Source organism: Kogia breviceps, chromosome 1, assembly GCF_026419965.1.
Source record: "Kogia breviceps isolate mKogBre1 chromosome 1, mKogBre1 haplotype 1, whole genome shotgun sequence".
Classification (NCBI taxonomy): Eukaryota; Metazoa; Chordata; class Mammalia; order Artiodactyla; family Physeteridae; genus Kogia; species Kogia breviceps.
In genome coordinates, this window is record NC_081310.1 from 193,234,654 (window position 1) to 193,248,224 (window position 13,571).

At 54.5% G+C, this 13,571-nt stretch overlaps 1 protein-coding gene across 9 annotated transcripts in view; it reads right to left on the bottom strand.

The window, feature by feature from the left end:
• Nucleotides 1–13,571, bottom strand: part of MFN2 (mitofusin 2) — a 28,462-nt gene that overhangs the window by 4,857 nt on the left and 10,034 nt on the right. For all 9 annotated transcript variants that reach the window (XM_059041822.2, XM_067017204.1, XM_067017194.1 and 6 more), the window contains 13 exons: nucleotides 12,607–12,742; nucleotides 8,973–9,135; nucleotides 8,165–8,289; nucleotides 7,331–7,439; nucleotides 7,112–7,219; nucleotides 5,537–5,690; nucleotides 5,302–5,369; nucleotides 5,039–5,160; nucleotides 3,544–3,670; nucleotides 3,044–3,148; nucleotides 2,665–2,767; nucleotides 1,709–1,929; nucleotides 967–1,122 (listed from right to left, as the gene is read on the bottom strand). In XM_059041822.2, coding sequence (XP_058897805.1) covers nucleotides 967–1,122; nucleotides 1,709–1,929; nucleotides 2,665–2,767; nucleotides 3,044–3,148; nucleotides 3,544–3,670; nucleotides 5,039–5,160; nucleotides 5,302–5,369; nucleotides 5,537–5,690; nucleotides 7,112–7,219; nucleotides 7,331–7,439; nucleotides 8,165–8,289; nucleotides 8,973–9,135; nucleotides 12,607–12,742 — 1,697 coding nt within the window. The remainder of the gene's footprint in view (nucleotides 1–966; nucleotides 1,123–1,708; nucleotides 1,930–2,664; nucleotides 2,768–3,043; nucleotides 3,149–3,543; nucleotides 3,671–5,038; nucleotides 5,161–5,301; nucleotides 5,370–5,536; nucleotides 5,691–7,111; nucleotides 7,220–7,330; nucleotides 7,440–8,164; nucleotides 8,290–8,972; nucleotides 9,136–12,606; nucleotides 12,743–13,571) is intronic.

Sequence of the window (13,571 nt, forward strand, 5' to 3'; positions counted from 1 at the left end):
CCAGAAATCGAGGCTCTGGGGTGAAGCTCTTCCTTGGCTGCGTGACCTTGGGCAAGTCTGTTTACACCTGTTTCCTCCCAAAATAGGAATAATGGCCCCCACCCAATTCTCAGGGATGTTTGGGTAAAATGAGACACTGACTGTAAAAAGGGTTACATAACCGTCAAGTGTCAGCTCCTCAGGTCACCATCTGTGAAAAACCGCCCAGAGCCTGTGCCGTCCACAGGCCAGGAGGGAGGGGCCTCAGCTCCAGCCCGCCCGAGTCTCACAGGCGGAGAAGGCGACTCCTGGCGGTGTTGTCACAGTTACGCTCTGCCACCACTCCACAACTCAAATGACCGGGACAAAGAGAACTCTCCCACATCATCAAGAAAATTCAAGGCACAAATAACTCTAGCTGCAGTGTGTCTTGGGTCAAGACATGCTGAGTACCCCAGTAATCAAGAAGGCAGCCTGTGATCTCAGGCCTTGGGGCGGAAAGAAAGGGCAATCAAACTGTAGCTGGAGAGACAAGGGTTGAAGGCCCAGCCTGGCCTCTTTCTGTCTCAAGCCCTCGCAAGTTTTGCTCTCGGTTTCCTCACCTACCAGTGAGAAACTCCTGGTCACACCCACCTCTCTAGAACCCAGGTTCGTCAATTTCTCAGGTCACTTCCCTACCCTATTGGCCCTACAGGGGAAAGAATATGGTCCTGGAGTCAGATGGGGCCAGAGCTCAAATCCTACCCGCGTGTCCTTGGCAAGCCATGTTCTGTAAAACGGGAACCTAAACGTCACGTTAGTTGAGTGAGACTTCAATTTTAAGTCAATAAATATATGTTAAAGGGCTAAGGCTGCACGGCTCCTGAGATCACAGCAAAAAGTCATCACGGATGTGAAGTGCAGGGCCGATGCGGGGACACCCACCAGACTGTGCCTCTCGTTCCCCCCCACCTGCACCCCCCTTCCCGAGCAGGGCTTGTCACTGACCACTCCTCCAACGACGAGAATGCCCATGGAGGTCCTGGAGGTCAGGGAGGCCAGGCCGGTGACCATGGAAACCATGAGCTCCTCCTGGGTGAGGGAGCCCTGGGGCAGTGGGGGCATGCTGGGGTTGGCAGGGGTCAGGGGCATGGGCCGCTGCACCTGCAGAGAGAAATGAGGAGGGGCTAAGAAGATACCGGCCAGCCTCTCATTCTAGGGTCCAGAACAGGGGCATGGGGAGTGGCTCTTCAATGTCCAAAAGGGAAAAGGAGCTTCACACGTAGCAGAGAAGAATTTAAGCTCCTAACAGACCTGCCGGCCCAAAGGTGAGCACCGTGGGGGGTACCACCGGGCGGGAGCAGTGGCCGCCCTGGAACGCTTCAGCACAGGCCCCCAGGTGTGGGGCGTGGCCCGAGAGCAGCCCGGGCAGTAACGCCAATGGTGCAGAGGTGGGGGGTTCAACATCTACACGTGAAAATGGCGGTATGTGGACAGGCAGGTCATCTATATGTAACAGTTACATGCTCACCTGAACGTGTAATAGAAAAAAAAAAATGCGGCTTGCGTTTGTAATTTCACAAATATTAGTGCTTAGGATACAGCTAGGTTGATTTGTGGCAAAAACCCGACCGTGGTGGTGGCCCACGTGCCACGGCTGTGACCTCAGGGCGCCCCTTTCAGAACAGTCTGTGTGCCTGGGGAGCGGACTGGCCTCCCTGGGTGCCCGAGGGTGCGGGGCTTCGCCTGCCTGGTCGTTGTAGCCCATCAAGGCCCGGCGGCTGGTCTTGGGGCCCAGGAACCTGTTCACCAGCATGGTCCACCCGAGAGAAAAGTGAAACTCGATGTCCTCCTGAAAGTCGGCACACAGCTTGTCGCAGTTCAGGTCGTAGCTGAGGGAGAAGCACTGCCGAGGGACCAGCAAGTCTATCTGACTCCGCATAGACACAGGAAGGAGGGGTTTCAAGCCGTCTGTCGGGAACAGAAACGTGGAGAAAGCACAGCAGCTCAGGCCCGTGCCACGCCGGGGCCGAGCCTCAGAACGCTCGCAGCCGCCCAGGATGCCGACGGTGAGGCCCAGAGGGCCAGGGGCCGGGGGATGCAGACCAAGGCTCCACAGCGGCTAACGTGCGCATTTAAGGAGCAGGCCGAACTCTCCGCCTCTGCTAGTCCCATGTGTTAACGCAAGACACCCTCACGGGGACCCCCCGGCGGTGCAGTGCTTAAGAACCCGCCTGCCAATGCAAGGGACACGGGTTCGAGCCCTCTTCCCCGTGCCGCGGAGCAACTAAGCCCGTGCGCCACAACTACTGAGCCTGCGCTCTAGAGCCTGTGCGCCACAACTACTGAAGCCCGCGCACCTAGAGCCGGTGCTCCACAACGAGAGAAGCCACCGCAATGAGGAGCCCGTGCACCGGAACAAAGAGCAGCCCCCGCTCGCCGCAACTAGAGAAAGCCTGCGCGCAGCAACGAAGACCCAACGCAGCCAAAGATAAATTAAAAAAAAAAAAGACACCCACCCCCTCACCAACCCCTCCCAAGTCTATGTGTGGATGAACTCATGACACATGACCAGAACCCCAAGGTATGGAGCTGACTCATCATAAAAGGTGACAGACAAGGAAAGGCGGTTACTTCTGTAAACTGGCCTGAAACTGATCTTTGGGCAGCCCAGGGACCAGGTCCCGAGGCCCCCGCAGCACTGACCTATCATCTCTTGCTGCATGGTCTGCAGGGAGCTGGTGATGGCCGTGGAGCAGCGGTCTGACATATTCCGGCCCAGTCCTTCCTCTATATGGCGGTGCAGTTCCTGCAGCCAGGCGAGAGGTGAAGGGAAGCGGCATCCTCTGCCAGCGGTTCCCTCTGGGGAGCCCAGGGACGGGGAAATCCGAGGCTGGTCAGCCCAGGCCCACAAGGCAACGGCGGCAGGCAGGCCGCATGGGAGCCTGGGGCCCGTGTACCCGGCTGAGGGGCCCTAACCCAGAGCAGCGGGGGCTGAGTCGCCGTCTGCTTGGTGATCTCTTCCAGCGGCCAACAGGGAGTAAGGGGAGCCCCTGCCCAGAGCGCCTGCCACTGAATGACTCACATTCTTATAAACCTTGAGGACCACTGGGGAAGGGTGGAAGTCCATCTGGTACTCGTCCACCAGCACGGAGAGGCGCCGGATCTCCTCAGCCATCGCCGTGGACACCTACAGCAGAAGCAGCGTGCTGGTAAGCGTCAAGGAGGGACGTGGTTCAATTCTGCAGCACCAGGAGAGAGTCTAACAGACTCTAACACACTGGGTATCTTTCCCCTCACCCACGCAGGGTCCTAAGCTGATCTTTGGAATTAACGTTTTTGAGGGAGAGGGGATGCGAGAGGCCGGCTGGCCAGACACTCCTGTAAGATGCGGAGGAGCGCGCCCAGGGAGGGGCCTCGCCCGGGCTCACGCGAAGGAAGAGCAAGCCAAGGGGGGCGCCGCGTCCTTGGACCAGGGCTGAGGGGCCCCCAGGGAATAGGATGTGTGCGCTTTCGCTCCTCTGGCCCCCCGGCCGCTACGCGGAGCCCGAGTCTCCCCAGAGTGCTTCCCCTGCCGCCTCTCACCTGCCTCTCGACCCCCTCCGTGATCTGCCTGATTCGCAGTTTGTAGTCTTGCGCCAAGAGCTCCAGCTGCTTGTCAATCAATCTCAGGCGCTCCTGCCGCTCTTCGCGCGTCTCCAGGCAGTAAACCCTGAAAGAGCGATGAGCTCCGGTTACGAGACGCGGGTCCCCACACGGCTAAGCAGAGAAGCAAGAGGTGACGCGGGGAAGCCTGTGTGGGCCCCAGGGTGACCCTGGCAGTTCCACGCACGTCCCCGGAGGCCTGCTCGTCCCCTTCCCAGGGATGAGGGAGAGATGGCGCTGACAACTCACTCAAGTTTTCCAAATTTGGAAGATGTGGTGGCGACAGACAGGGGAGGGTGCTTTCAGGGGCTTTAGAACAAGTTCTGCCAATTAATATAGAAAAAAAATCACTAGTATAATCGAGAAAGAGAAAAAAGAGGTACTACGCTACCCAGAAGCCTGGCCAAATTCACCAAGTCTGGATTCTGACGGCGTCGGGGAAATGGGAGTTCCAGCACACACTGCTAGTGGAACCTCGGATGGGCTCAGATGTCAGAAGGCCACAGGTAAAACTGGGCAAAACGGAAATGCATATACCCTAAGAGGAAACGGTCCACCTCCAGGAATTAATGCTACACAGACTCTTGCAGATGTGCACAGGTGGACACACAGACTGCCATCCACTGCAGCAGGGTTTGCAATGGCAAACTAATGAAACCTAAAGATCAATCTACAGGCAAATGAGGTCCATTCACAATGGACTACTCTACAGCCGCTAATAGTCCTAAACTCCATCTACAGGTATCTACAGGGACAAAGGGTAAAAACGACGCTGAGCGCGAAGAGAAGCCAGGTGCGGCACGATCCTCTAGCTGTACATTTAAAGCCCCCGCAGAGCAACAGTCTGCATTCTTCAGAACCTACATAAAAAGCACTGCTTCATGAACGACAGGACCACACACCAAACTCATGACGGCAGCCGCCTCTGAGCAGTGGGCAGAGGGACACTGGGACAGGGCTGAACAATCAAAGGGTTTCTCTGTTGTTCCTGTGGGTTTTTTAACACCTTTATTGGAGTAGAACTGCTTTACAATGTCATGTTAGTTTCTGCTGTATGTCTTTAACTTAAAAATAAAGCAAATATTGTCAATTCTGCGCAATGGGAGCACGGTATGTTATTCTCTGTACTTTCCTATATTTCAATTTCTCCAAAAAGAAGGTATTTTTAAGAAGCATGTCCTGCTGCAGGCTCTGAGAGCGGCTGCAGCGCTCGGCGCAGCACTGGGCCGAGGCTGCCAATGCGGGCTCGCGGGGAGCCTCGCTGCACAGGCCAGGTGGGACAGACAGACGGCCCACGGCCTCCTCGTGGCTCGAACGGGGCCCAGAGGGAACCCTGAGACTCCGACCTGGTGGCCGGCTCTGGCCCTGGGCCGGGTCCAGGCAGGGGTGAGGCGGTCACTGCCACACTCCCTCCTGTCACCTCCGGGGCTCTTACCGCTGCTCCTGCGCCGCGACGTGCAGAGAGTCCATGATGAGGCGAACAGCCTCCGCGATCTGCTTGGCCCGGACCGTGTGCTGCTCAAACTTGGTCTTCACAGCCGACTGGGAGATGCACTCCTGGAACGGACAAGAGGCACAGAGGGAGGCAGAGGCCGCCGGCCAAGGGCCAGGCTCTGGCATCCACTGCCGGGGACACGGCTGGAAAGAGCCGGAGAGGTACAGAATCGCCAGACACCAGGATCAAAGGCTTGTGCTCACCTCAAATCTCCTCTCAAAATTCTGAAACTCAAACATCCTCACTTGAAAGCCTTCTGCAAGAGCGCCCCCTAGGAGAAGTGCACCACATTAGTCCAGAAATAACTCGCAGCCCAGAGCTTCTCACTCAGGGCTCTTCTCACCACCTCGTTCTCAGAACCGTTTCTACTGGCTGACTTAGTATGAGACCCAGCGACTCCAGTGTTAGGGAAAAGCAGGAAGCTGGTTCCATCGTCACCTCCTTCGGGCATGCCCTGGGCCTTCTGGATCCTGGCGTTGAGCGCCTCCTTGGCAGACACAAAGAAGATGCGGTCTCCAGCCTGGCCTCGATCCACCACGCCCAGCTCGTCCACCAGGAAGCCGGTACAGCGCTCCATGTGCTGCCGCCGTACCTGGAGGCCAAGCAGACAGACGGGCGTTACGTGAGCAGGCAGGGTGCGGGTGGGCCCCTCCTGACAGAGCCCGCGGCCCCCAGCTGCTTCTTTCCTAAAACACAGATAATCCATTCACACAGCTCAGGATTCAAAAGGTACAAACACACATGCAGCGACCATCTCCCACCATCTGTTCTCCAGCCACCAGGCTCCCCAGAACTCATGTCACGGGGGTTCCCTGGGGTACAGACTGTCAAAGACAGCTGGTGCATCAACAAGCTGAAATGCTTACATGTGCCCCAAATTGCCTTGTTAGAGCCTACAGAGTGTCTCACTTTGGCGCCCCAGAAGGAAAGGAACCTGGGTGGGGGTGGGGAATGGTCAGGTAACCTACACCTGGACTCTGTACTGACAAGCTGAGTCTTCCCTGGGCCTCGTTTATTACGTGAGTGGCCGCACCCCAAAATCCCTCCTCGCTCTGAAGCCCCAGGGTTCTACTGCTGGAACGTAAAAGTGATGACAGCCTCTTGCGGACACCTGCCATGTGCCAGGCCTTTTCTCAAAGTTCACAGATTCCGTCCTCTCAACAGCTCTAGTATATCCAACCCACAGGTGAGGATTTCCCGGAGGGGTTAGGGAATTTACCAGTCACGCGGCCCAGCATCAGCCTGCTGACTACACGCTTTAGCATCACCCCCATCACCTGTTACTCCTTTTTCTTTCATTTCATGCATAAAAAGTACAGCATTCTGAGCCGTCAGTGAGAACCAATTATTCTTCACTCCTCTTTTAAGCTTCTATCCTGGATGTCTTTCTAAAGCTAAGCCTGTTCTAGAATGATTAATTCTTTATGAACGAAAGAGAGCAAGCAAGGGTGCAGCAGCTAACGTGGTAGGGGTGCTTCTCAGATCTGGAAGAAAGCCTTCTGAAGAGTGGAGGGGTCCGGGAAAGCGAAAGGGAGAAGTGAAGGGTTTGTGTTTTGTTGCTGTTGTGTTTTGTTTTGTTTTTTTTTTGCTGCACCACACAGCAGGCAGGATCTTAGTTCCCGGACCAGGGATTGAACCCGTGCTCCCTGCAGTGGAAGCACGGATTCTTAACCACTGGACCTCCAGGAAAGTCCCAAAGAGTTGTTTTTGTTTTTTCATTTTGGTTTTGTTTGGTTTTGTTTTTGCCACACTGGACGGCTTGTGGGATCTTAGTTCCCTGACCAGGGATTGAACCTGCGGCCTCAGCTGGGAAAGCACTAAGTCCTAACCACTGGACCTCCAGGGAACTCCCATGAAGGGGTATTTTTAAAGCCATCGGCGACCCCAAGGAACACCCGGGACTTCTTTGGTGCTGAAATTCATTCAGGAATGTGGCCTGGGAGAGCATGAAGAAGGCCTGGGTAGACACATGGGGTGGCAATTCCCCAAAGTGCTGGGTAACGAGGCACCCACCTCCTCCATGTACTCGGGCTCCGAGGCGGACGCATCCCAGCGGTTGTTCAGGATGAAGATGTTAGGGCGGGACAAGCGCTCGCTCACCTTGTGGAAGAACTGCTTTTCCTGGATGCGGGGGAGACCTCAGTGGGCGAGGAGCCGTGCCAGCCGAGGCCCTGCCGGCCCGCCCGCTCAGCTGGGCCCTCGGAGTGTGGGAAAAGGCGGAAGAGGGGTTACCGTCTGCATCAAAGTGGACTCTGAGTTGGCCACCAGCACGAACACGTCGGCGTCCAGGCAAAACTTGTCAATCCAGCTGTCCAGCTCTGTGGTGACATCGATGCCAGGGCTGGAGGTGACAAGGATAAACTGTCACCGGACACACAGACCATGGGCCCCATTCTTCCTGCTCTGAACAGACCTGAGGCAGCCAGGCAAAGGAGGAGAAAGCTACAGGAGGGAGAGAAATTGGGCCTGGCCCTTATTGGAGGGATTTTTACTTTTCATCTCATATCCTTCCAGACTGTCTGAAAACGTGGTTTTTGCCATACGCATCTATCACTTTTATAAAAACCGAATGGTCTGAATTTTACTTTGGGGGTATACAATTAAGGTGAAGTTCTGTATTTATGTGAGTCTGGCAAGCACCCTAGTATCACACTTCTTGGTATAGTTACAGCCTGTCCACAAAGCAGGAGCAAAGTGTTCCTTTGAGAAAAATAAAATACAACATGGACCTCACCACCGCAAGCTCCACCACCCCCCCCGCCCCCAATAAACACACTAATGTTGGGTTGAGGCTGAGAACCTTCCCAAATTTCGAGCATCCTCCCTATCCCTCTTTACAGACCATCACTGGGACCTCTTCAGGGCCCTGACACCTGCCCAGGGATACAGGAACCAGACCCTGGAGGAAATCCAAGAGGCAGGAAGATTTGGTTGAGCCAGTTTGAAAAGCAACATACTTAAGCAGAGCAACAACAGGACCTAGGGGACCCTGGCCTGGATGGTCCAGAAGCGGAAACCTGGCGCCCTCCCCGTTTGGACCTCCTGGGGAGGCACCTTCCCTCTTACCTGTCCATTAGTACAAGGTCATCTTTGAGAAGCGGGCACTTGGAGTTGGGCCACATCACACTCACCAGGCTGCCGGCATGCAGCTGCTCGTCCTGGTGAAGGGCATGGGCCAGCTGGTTCACGGTCTGATGGGGGAGAAGGGAAAGAAAGATCAGGGCTGAGCAGGAGCCTCCAGCCTGGAGATTTCCAGTGCCATGCGGCCACAGCACGATGGCCTGAGGCCGCTGCCCGACCTGCTAACCCTTCTTCTTTCATTTCACACATAAAAAGTCAAGAGCTGGGAGCTGTCAAGAAGAATCAACTAGCCTTCACTCCTCTTCTGAGTTTCTTTCTTGGATGCTGGCCTAAAGCTGAGGGTTTTCTGCATTAGTTAATCCCTTATGAACCAAAATGAGCACCTGGCCCCAACCGAGAATGCAGCTGGCTCTCAGAAAAATGAAAACACGCAAGCCCCGAGCTGATGTGTCAGAACCACAGAGCAGATGCAGGGATCGCTCTGTGGCCACACGCCGAAGAACAGGGCACATACGCTCTTCATCACAAAGAGAAAACGCCTGCCCAGCAACTCACAAGGACTGTGAATCCGGACTTCAGGCGCTCCGGCTTTCAGACCCTCCCTGGGGCTCTCGCGACTCCCAAGCAGCCAGGCGAGGACAGGGCCTCCCAGACTCCACAGCAGTGGAGGGCACTGCCTTCTCCTTAGAGCTTCCAGTGGTCCTGGCACAGTGGATGCGCTGGTTGGCCTCCGCCCGGATTTAACCCACCAGCCTGCCCAGGGCTGAAAGCCAGGCCGGCGCCGTCCCCTCACCTTGATGTTCCTCTTCTCCTCCGAGCCCTCCGTGAGGAGGAAGGCCTCGTGGCCATCTGTGCCCTCCACCCGCAGGAAGCAGTTGGTGGTGTGGCCGATCCCGGAGGGCAGCACTTTGTCCCAGAGCATGGCATTGATCACAGTGCTCTTCCCGTTGCTCGTCCTACGAGGGAACCCTGGCTGTCAGTGCAGCTACCGCTATCTGCGTCTCAGGCCGCCACTAAGAAGTTACAGCCTGCAAGTCCAAAGTCTTGTCCTCCACAGTGATGCGTGTGCCCAGACAGGCAGAGAGGGCTCTCTGTGTTTATGAAAATGCTGGACAGACACCCATGACCCACGTCTGTGACGTGCTCCTGGTTCACCACGGCAAACCAGCCTACAAGGGGCTCCCTCGGTGTGGCGCTGGCACGCAGACGCTCTCTGCCCTCAAGGGAGCCCCACCACCGAGCCTGAGGCTCTCAGCATCACTCTGGAGATGACCTGTCTGACTCCGAGGGATAACCCACTCCTCCTCTTCTACTTGGAACCACTGACTCACCCCCAGGGTGTCTTCCTCAGTCTAAGTGACCTCAGCTGAATGACCCCAAAGTCCCCGGTTTTCTACAAAAGGCCGATTTTGCTGCTCTTCTCCCATCATGCTCCTCCCAAACGCGAAGCCCCACCTGTCGGTCCCCGCTGATAAGCGCCTGCTACAGGGCAGATTACTGTAGCAGTCCTGCCCATCACACCCCTTTCCGACATTCTGGTTCTTGAAAACAGCTCTACTCTGCAGACTCATCTCGCCAGCTCACCAAAGCCAGGGCCACAGCTCTGAGGGGAGGACGCAAAATGACAGCCCAGGGGTCCGAGGGCCACCCCTGAGGTGATTAGGGGCAGGGGTGGCAGAGCGCCAGTTCCTCAGGCTACCACTGTGCGCACAGCATCCAACCGCCTGGCTGTCTTTTATTTTTTCCTGTATTGGGCTTCACTTTTTTTAAAGGTGCTGTGGTATGACAAGAAATACGTTCCGTCTTTGTCCCCAGTTCCTGGCACAGAGCTCCTAAAAAACCCTTGGAATTTCCTGAGTGGTAGGAGCGTCTTTAGCTACTCATAAGGAGCCCCTGATGGGCACACCTGTTTATGCTAGTGAGGTGACTCAGGTGGGGCCCCCAGGCAGCCTCAAGATGGGCTGGTCACCAGCAAGGCCAAGTGATAAGAGGGTTGGGACTTTCAGCCCCACCCACTGGCCTCCAGGAAAAGGAAGGAGGGCGCTGTGGATTAAGCTCCACCAAATCTCTCTCTTTTTTTTTTTTTTTTTTTCAGTTCGCAGGCCTCTCACTGCTGCGGCCTCTCCCGTTGCGGAGCACAGGCTCTGGACGCGCAGGCTCAGCGGCCATGGCTCACGGGCCCAGCTGCTCCGAGGCACGTGGGATCTTCCGGGACCGGGGCACGAACCCGTGTCCCCTGCCTCGGCAGGCGGACTCTCAACCACTGCGCCACCAGGGAAGTCCCCAAATCTCTTGAACAATGAGAACTGACGAGCTTCGGGGCGGAAGGCAGTGCACCTCAGTTCCGCAGGGACAGAAGCTGCCATGCTCAGGACCCTCCCAGACCTCACCCTGTGCACCTCTTCACCTGTATCCCGTACAGTATCCCACATTCATATACTAACCAGTAAAGGTAAATAAATGTTTCCCTGACTCTGTGAGCCACTCTAGCAAATTAAGAGGAGGAGGTCGTGGGAACCTCTGATCTACAGCCAGTGGGTCAGACGCCCAGGTTTCCAAATGGCACCTGAAGCGGGGGCGTCTTGAGGGACGGGGCTCTTAACCTGGGGGGTCTGCCACCACCTCCAGGCAGCGTGTCAGAACTGAGTTCACTGTGTAGGCCACCCAGCCAGTGCCCACCAAGAACTGGAGAAGTCCTTGGTACTGTAGCAAACATTCCAGAGGTGCCTACCAGACCTCAAAGTGTAACAAGAAGGATATTTGAGGGCTAAAAGTATAAAGCACTTAGAAGAAAACATAGGGGAAGAGCCTCATGACACTGGGTTTGGCAATTTCTTAGATATGACATCAAAAGTATAGGCAAAATCTATACATAAATTGGACTATATCCAAATAAAATACTTCTGTGCATCACAGGACACAGCAGAGTGAAAAGGCGACCTATAGAATGAGAGAAAATATTTCCAAGTCATATGTCTGATAAGGAATTAAATCCAGAACTCCTACAACTCAAAAACAAAAAACAAAAAAACACCACTAAAATGACATAAAAAAACCCCAATCTAAAAGTGGGCAAAGGACTTGAATAGACATTTCTCCGACGAAGATATACAAATGGCCAACTAACACATGAAAAGATGCTCAACATCACTAATCACTAGGGAAATGCAAACCGAAACTACAAGAGATACTGCCTCACACCCTTTAGGATGGCTACTATCAAAAAAACAGAAAACATGGGCTTCCCTGGTGGCGCAGTGGTTGAGAATCCGCCTGCCGATGCAGGGGACACGGGTTCGTGCCCCGGTCCAGGAAGATCCCACATGCCGTGGAGCGGCTGGGCCCGTGAGCCATGGCCGCTGAGCCTGCGTGTCCGGAGCCCATGCTCCGCAACGGGAGAGGCCCAAGTACCACACACACACACAAAAAAACCAAAACACAAAACAAGTATTGGGAGGATATGGAAAAACTGGAACCCTTGTGCACTGCTGGTAGGCATTAAAATGGTGCAGTTGCTATAGAAAACAATATGGTGGGTAGTTCCTCAAAAAATTAAAAACAGGGGACTTCCCTGGCAGTCCAGTGGTTAGGACTCTGAGCTTCCACCACAGGGGGCACAGGTTGGCAGGGGTTCAATCGCTGGTCGGGGAACTAAGATCCTGCATGCCTGCATGCCGTGCAGCGCGGCCAAAAAAAATTGTTTTTAAAACAGAATGATCATATGGTCCAGCAATTCCACCTCTGGGTATATTCCCAAAAGAGTTGAAAGCAGGGTCTCAAACAGATATTTGTACACCCACGTTCATAGCAGCATTATTCACAATAGCCAAAAAGTGGAAGCAACAAGTGTCCATCATGGATGAATGGATAAACACGATATGGTCTATACATACAATGGAATACTGCTCAGCCTTAAAAAGGAAGGTATTCTGACAAATGCTGCAACATGGATGATTCTAGAGGACATTATGCTGAGTGAAAGAAGCCAGTCACAACAAGACAAATACTGTGTGATCCCAGTTACCTGAGGCACCCCAAGTAGTCAGGCTCATAGAGACAGGAAGGAGGATGCTGGTTGCCAGGGGGGTGGGGAGAGGGGAACGGGAGTTGTTACTTAATGGGCAGAGTTTCAATTTTCCAAGGGGAAGAAGTTCTGGAGATGGACGGTGGTGATGGCTGTACAACAACGTGAATGTATTTAACAAAACTGAACCGTACACTTAAGAATGGTTACGATGGTAAATTTTACGTTATGTGTATTTAACCACAGTTAAAAATAAAGAAATAAGAAGGAGAGTACTGAACTCTGAAGCATGCCAGCTGCTTCTCTGCCTTGGGGCCCTCAGGCTGTGATCCCACACAAAGCGCCTGCCTCCCTGCCTGCCCACAGCTGGGAAGAAAGAAGGTATGAGGGGTTTGAGACTCACCGGCCAAAAAAAGCCACTTTCATGTGCCGCCGGGCCAGCACCTCGCTGATGCCCCTCACTTTGGACAGGTAACCTCTGACGTCCAGAACCTGTTCTTCTGTCGTAACAGGGTCCAGTTCCGCATTCCTGTAGGTGTCTGCAGATGGAGATTGAAAATGGCTCACCCCACGGACAGAGTTTCACAGTCACAAGTCTGGAAGGCAGAGTCCACCACCACGGCTCCCTGCTACTCCCTACTGCGGGCCGCGGTGCAGTTAAGAACACGGCTCGGGGGACTTCCCCGGAGGTCCAGTGGTTGAGACTCCAAGCTTCCACTGCAGGGGGTGTGGGTTCGATCCTTGGTAGTGCTGGTTCTTACCTCTTCCTGGCTCTCTGTGACCCCAGGCAAATGAACCTTCCTGGTCTTAGTTTCCTCACCCTTAAAACACAGACAACAGTACCTACTTCATGTGACTAGTGAAAGAATTAAATGGATTAAAACACAAAATCGCTAAGAATGGGGGCAGGTACCTAATGAAGTTGTATGTTTTTTACTTAACAAATACTTACCAAGTTCTCACTATATGCCACACACTGTTCTGATCACTTTTTTTTTTTTTTTTTTTGTGGTACACAGGCCTCTCACTGTTGCGGAGCACAGGCTCCGGACGCGCAGGCTCAGCGGCCACGGCTCATGGGCCCAGCCACTCCGCGGCATGTGGGATCTTCCCAGATTGGGGCACGAACCCGTGTCCCCTGCCTCGGCAGGCGGACTCGCAACCACTGCACCACCAGGGAAGCCCTCTGATCACTTTTTTAAAATTTTTATTTATTTATTTTTGGCTGTGTTGGGTCTGTTGCTGCGCGCGGGCTTTTCTCTAGTTGCGGTGAACGGGGGCTGCTCTTCGTTGCGGTGCGCGGGCTCCTCATTGCGGTGGCTTCTGTTGTTGCGGAGCGCGGGCTCTAGGCGCGCTGGCTTCAGTAGT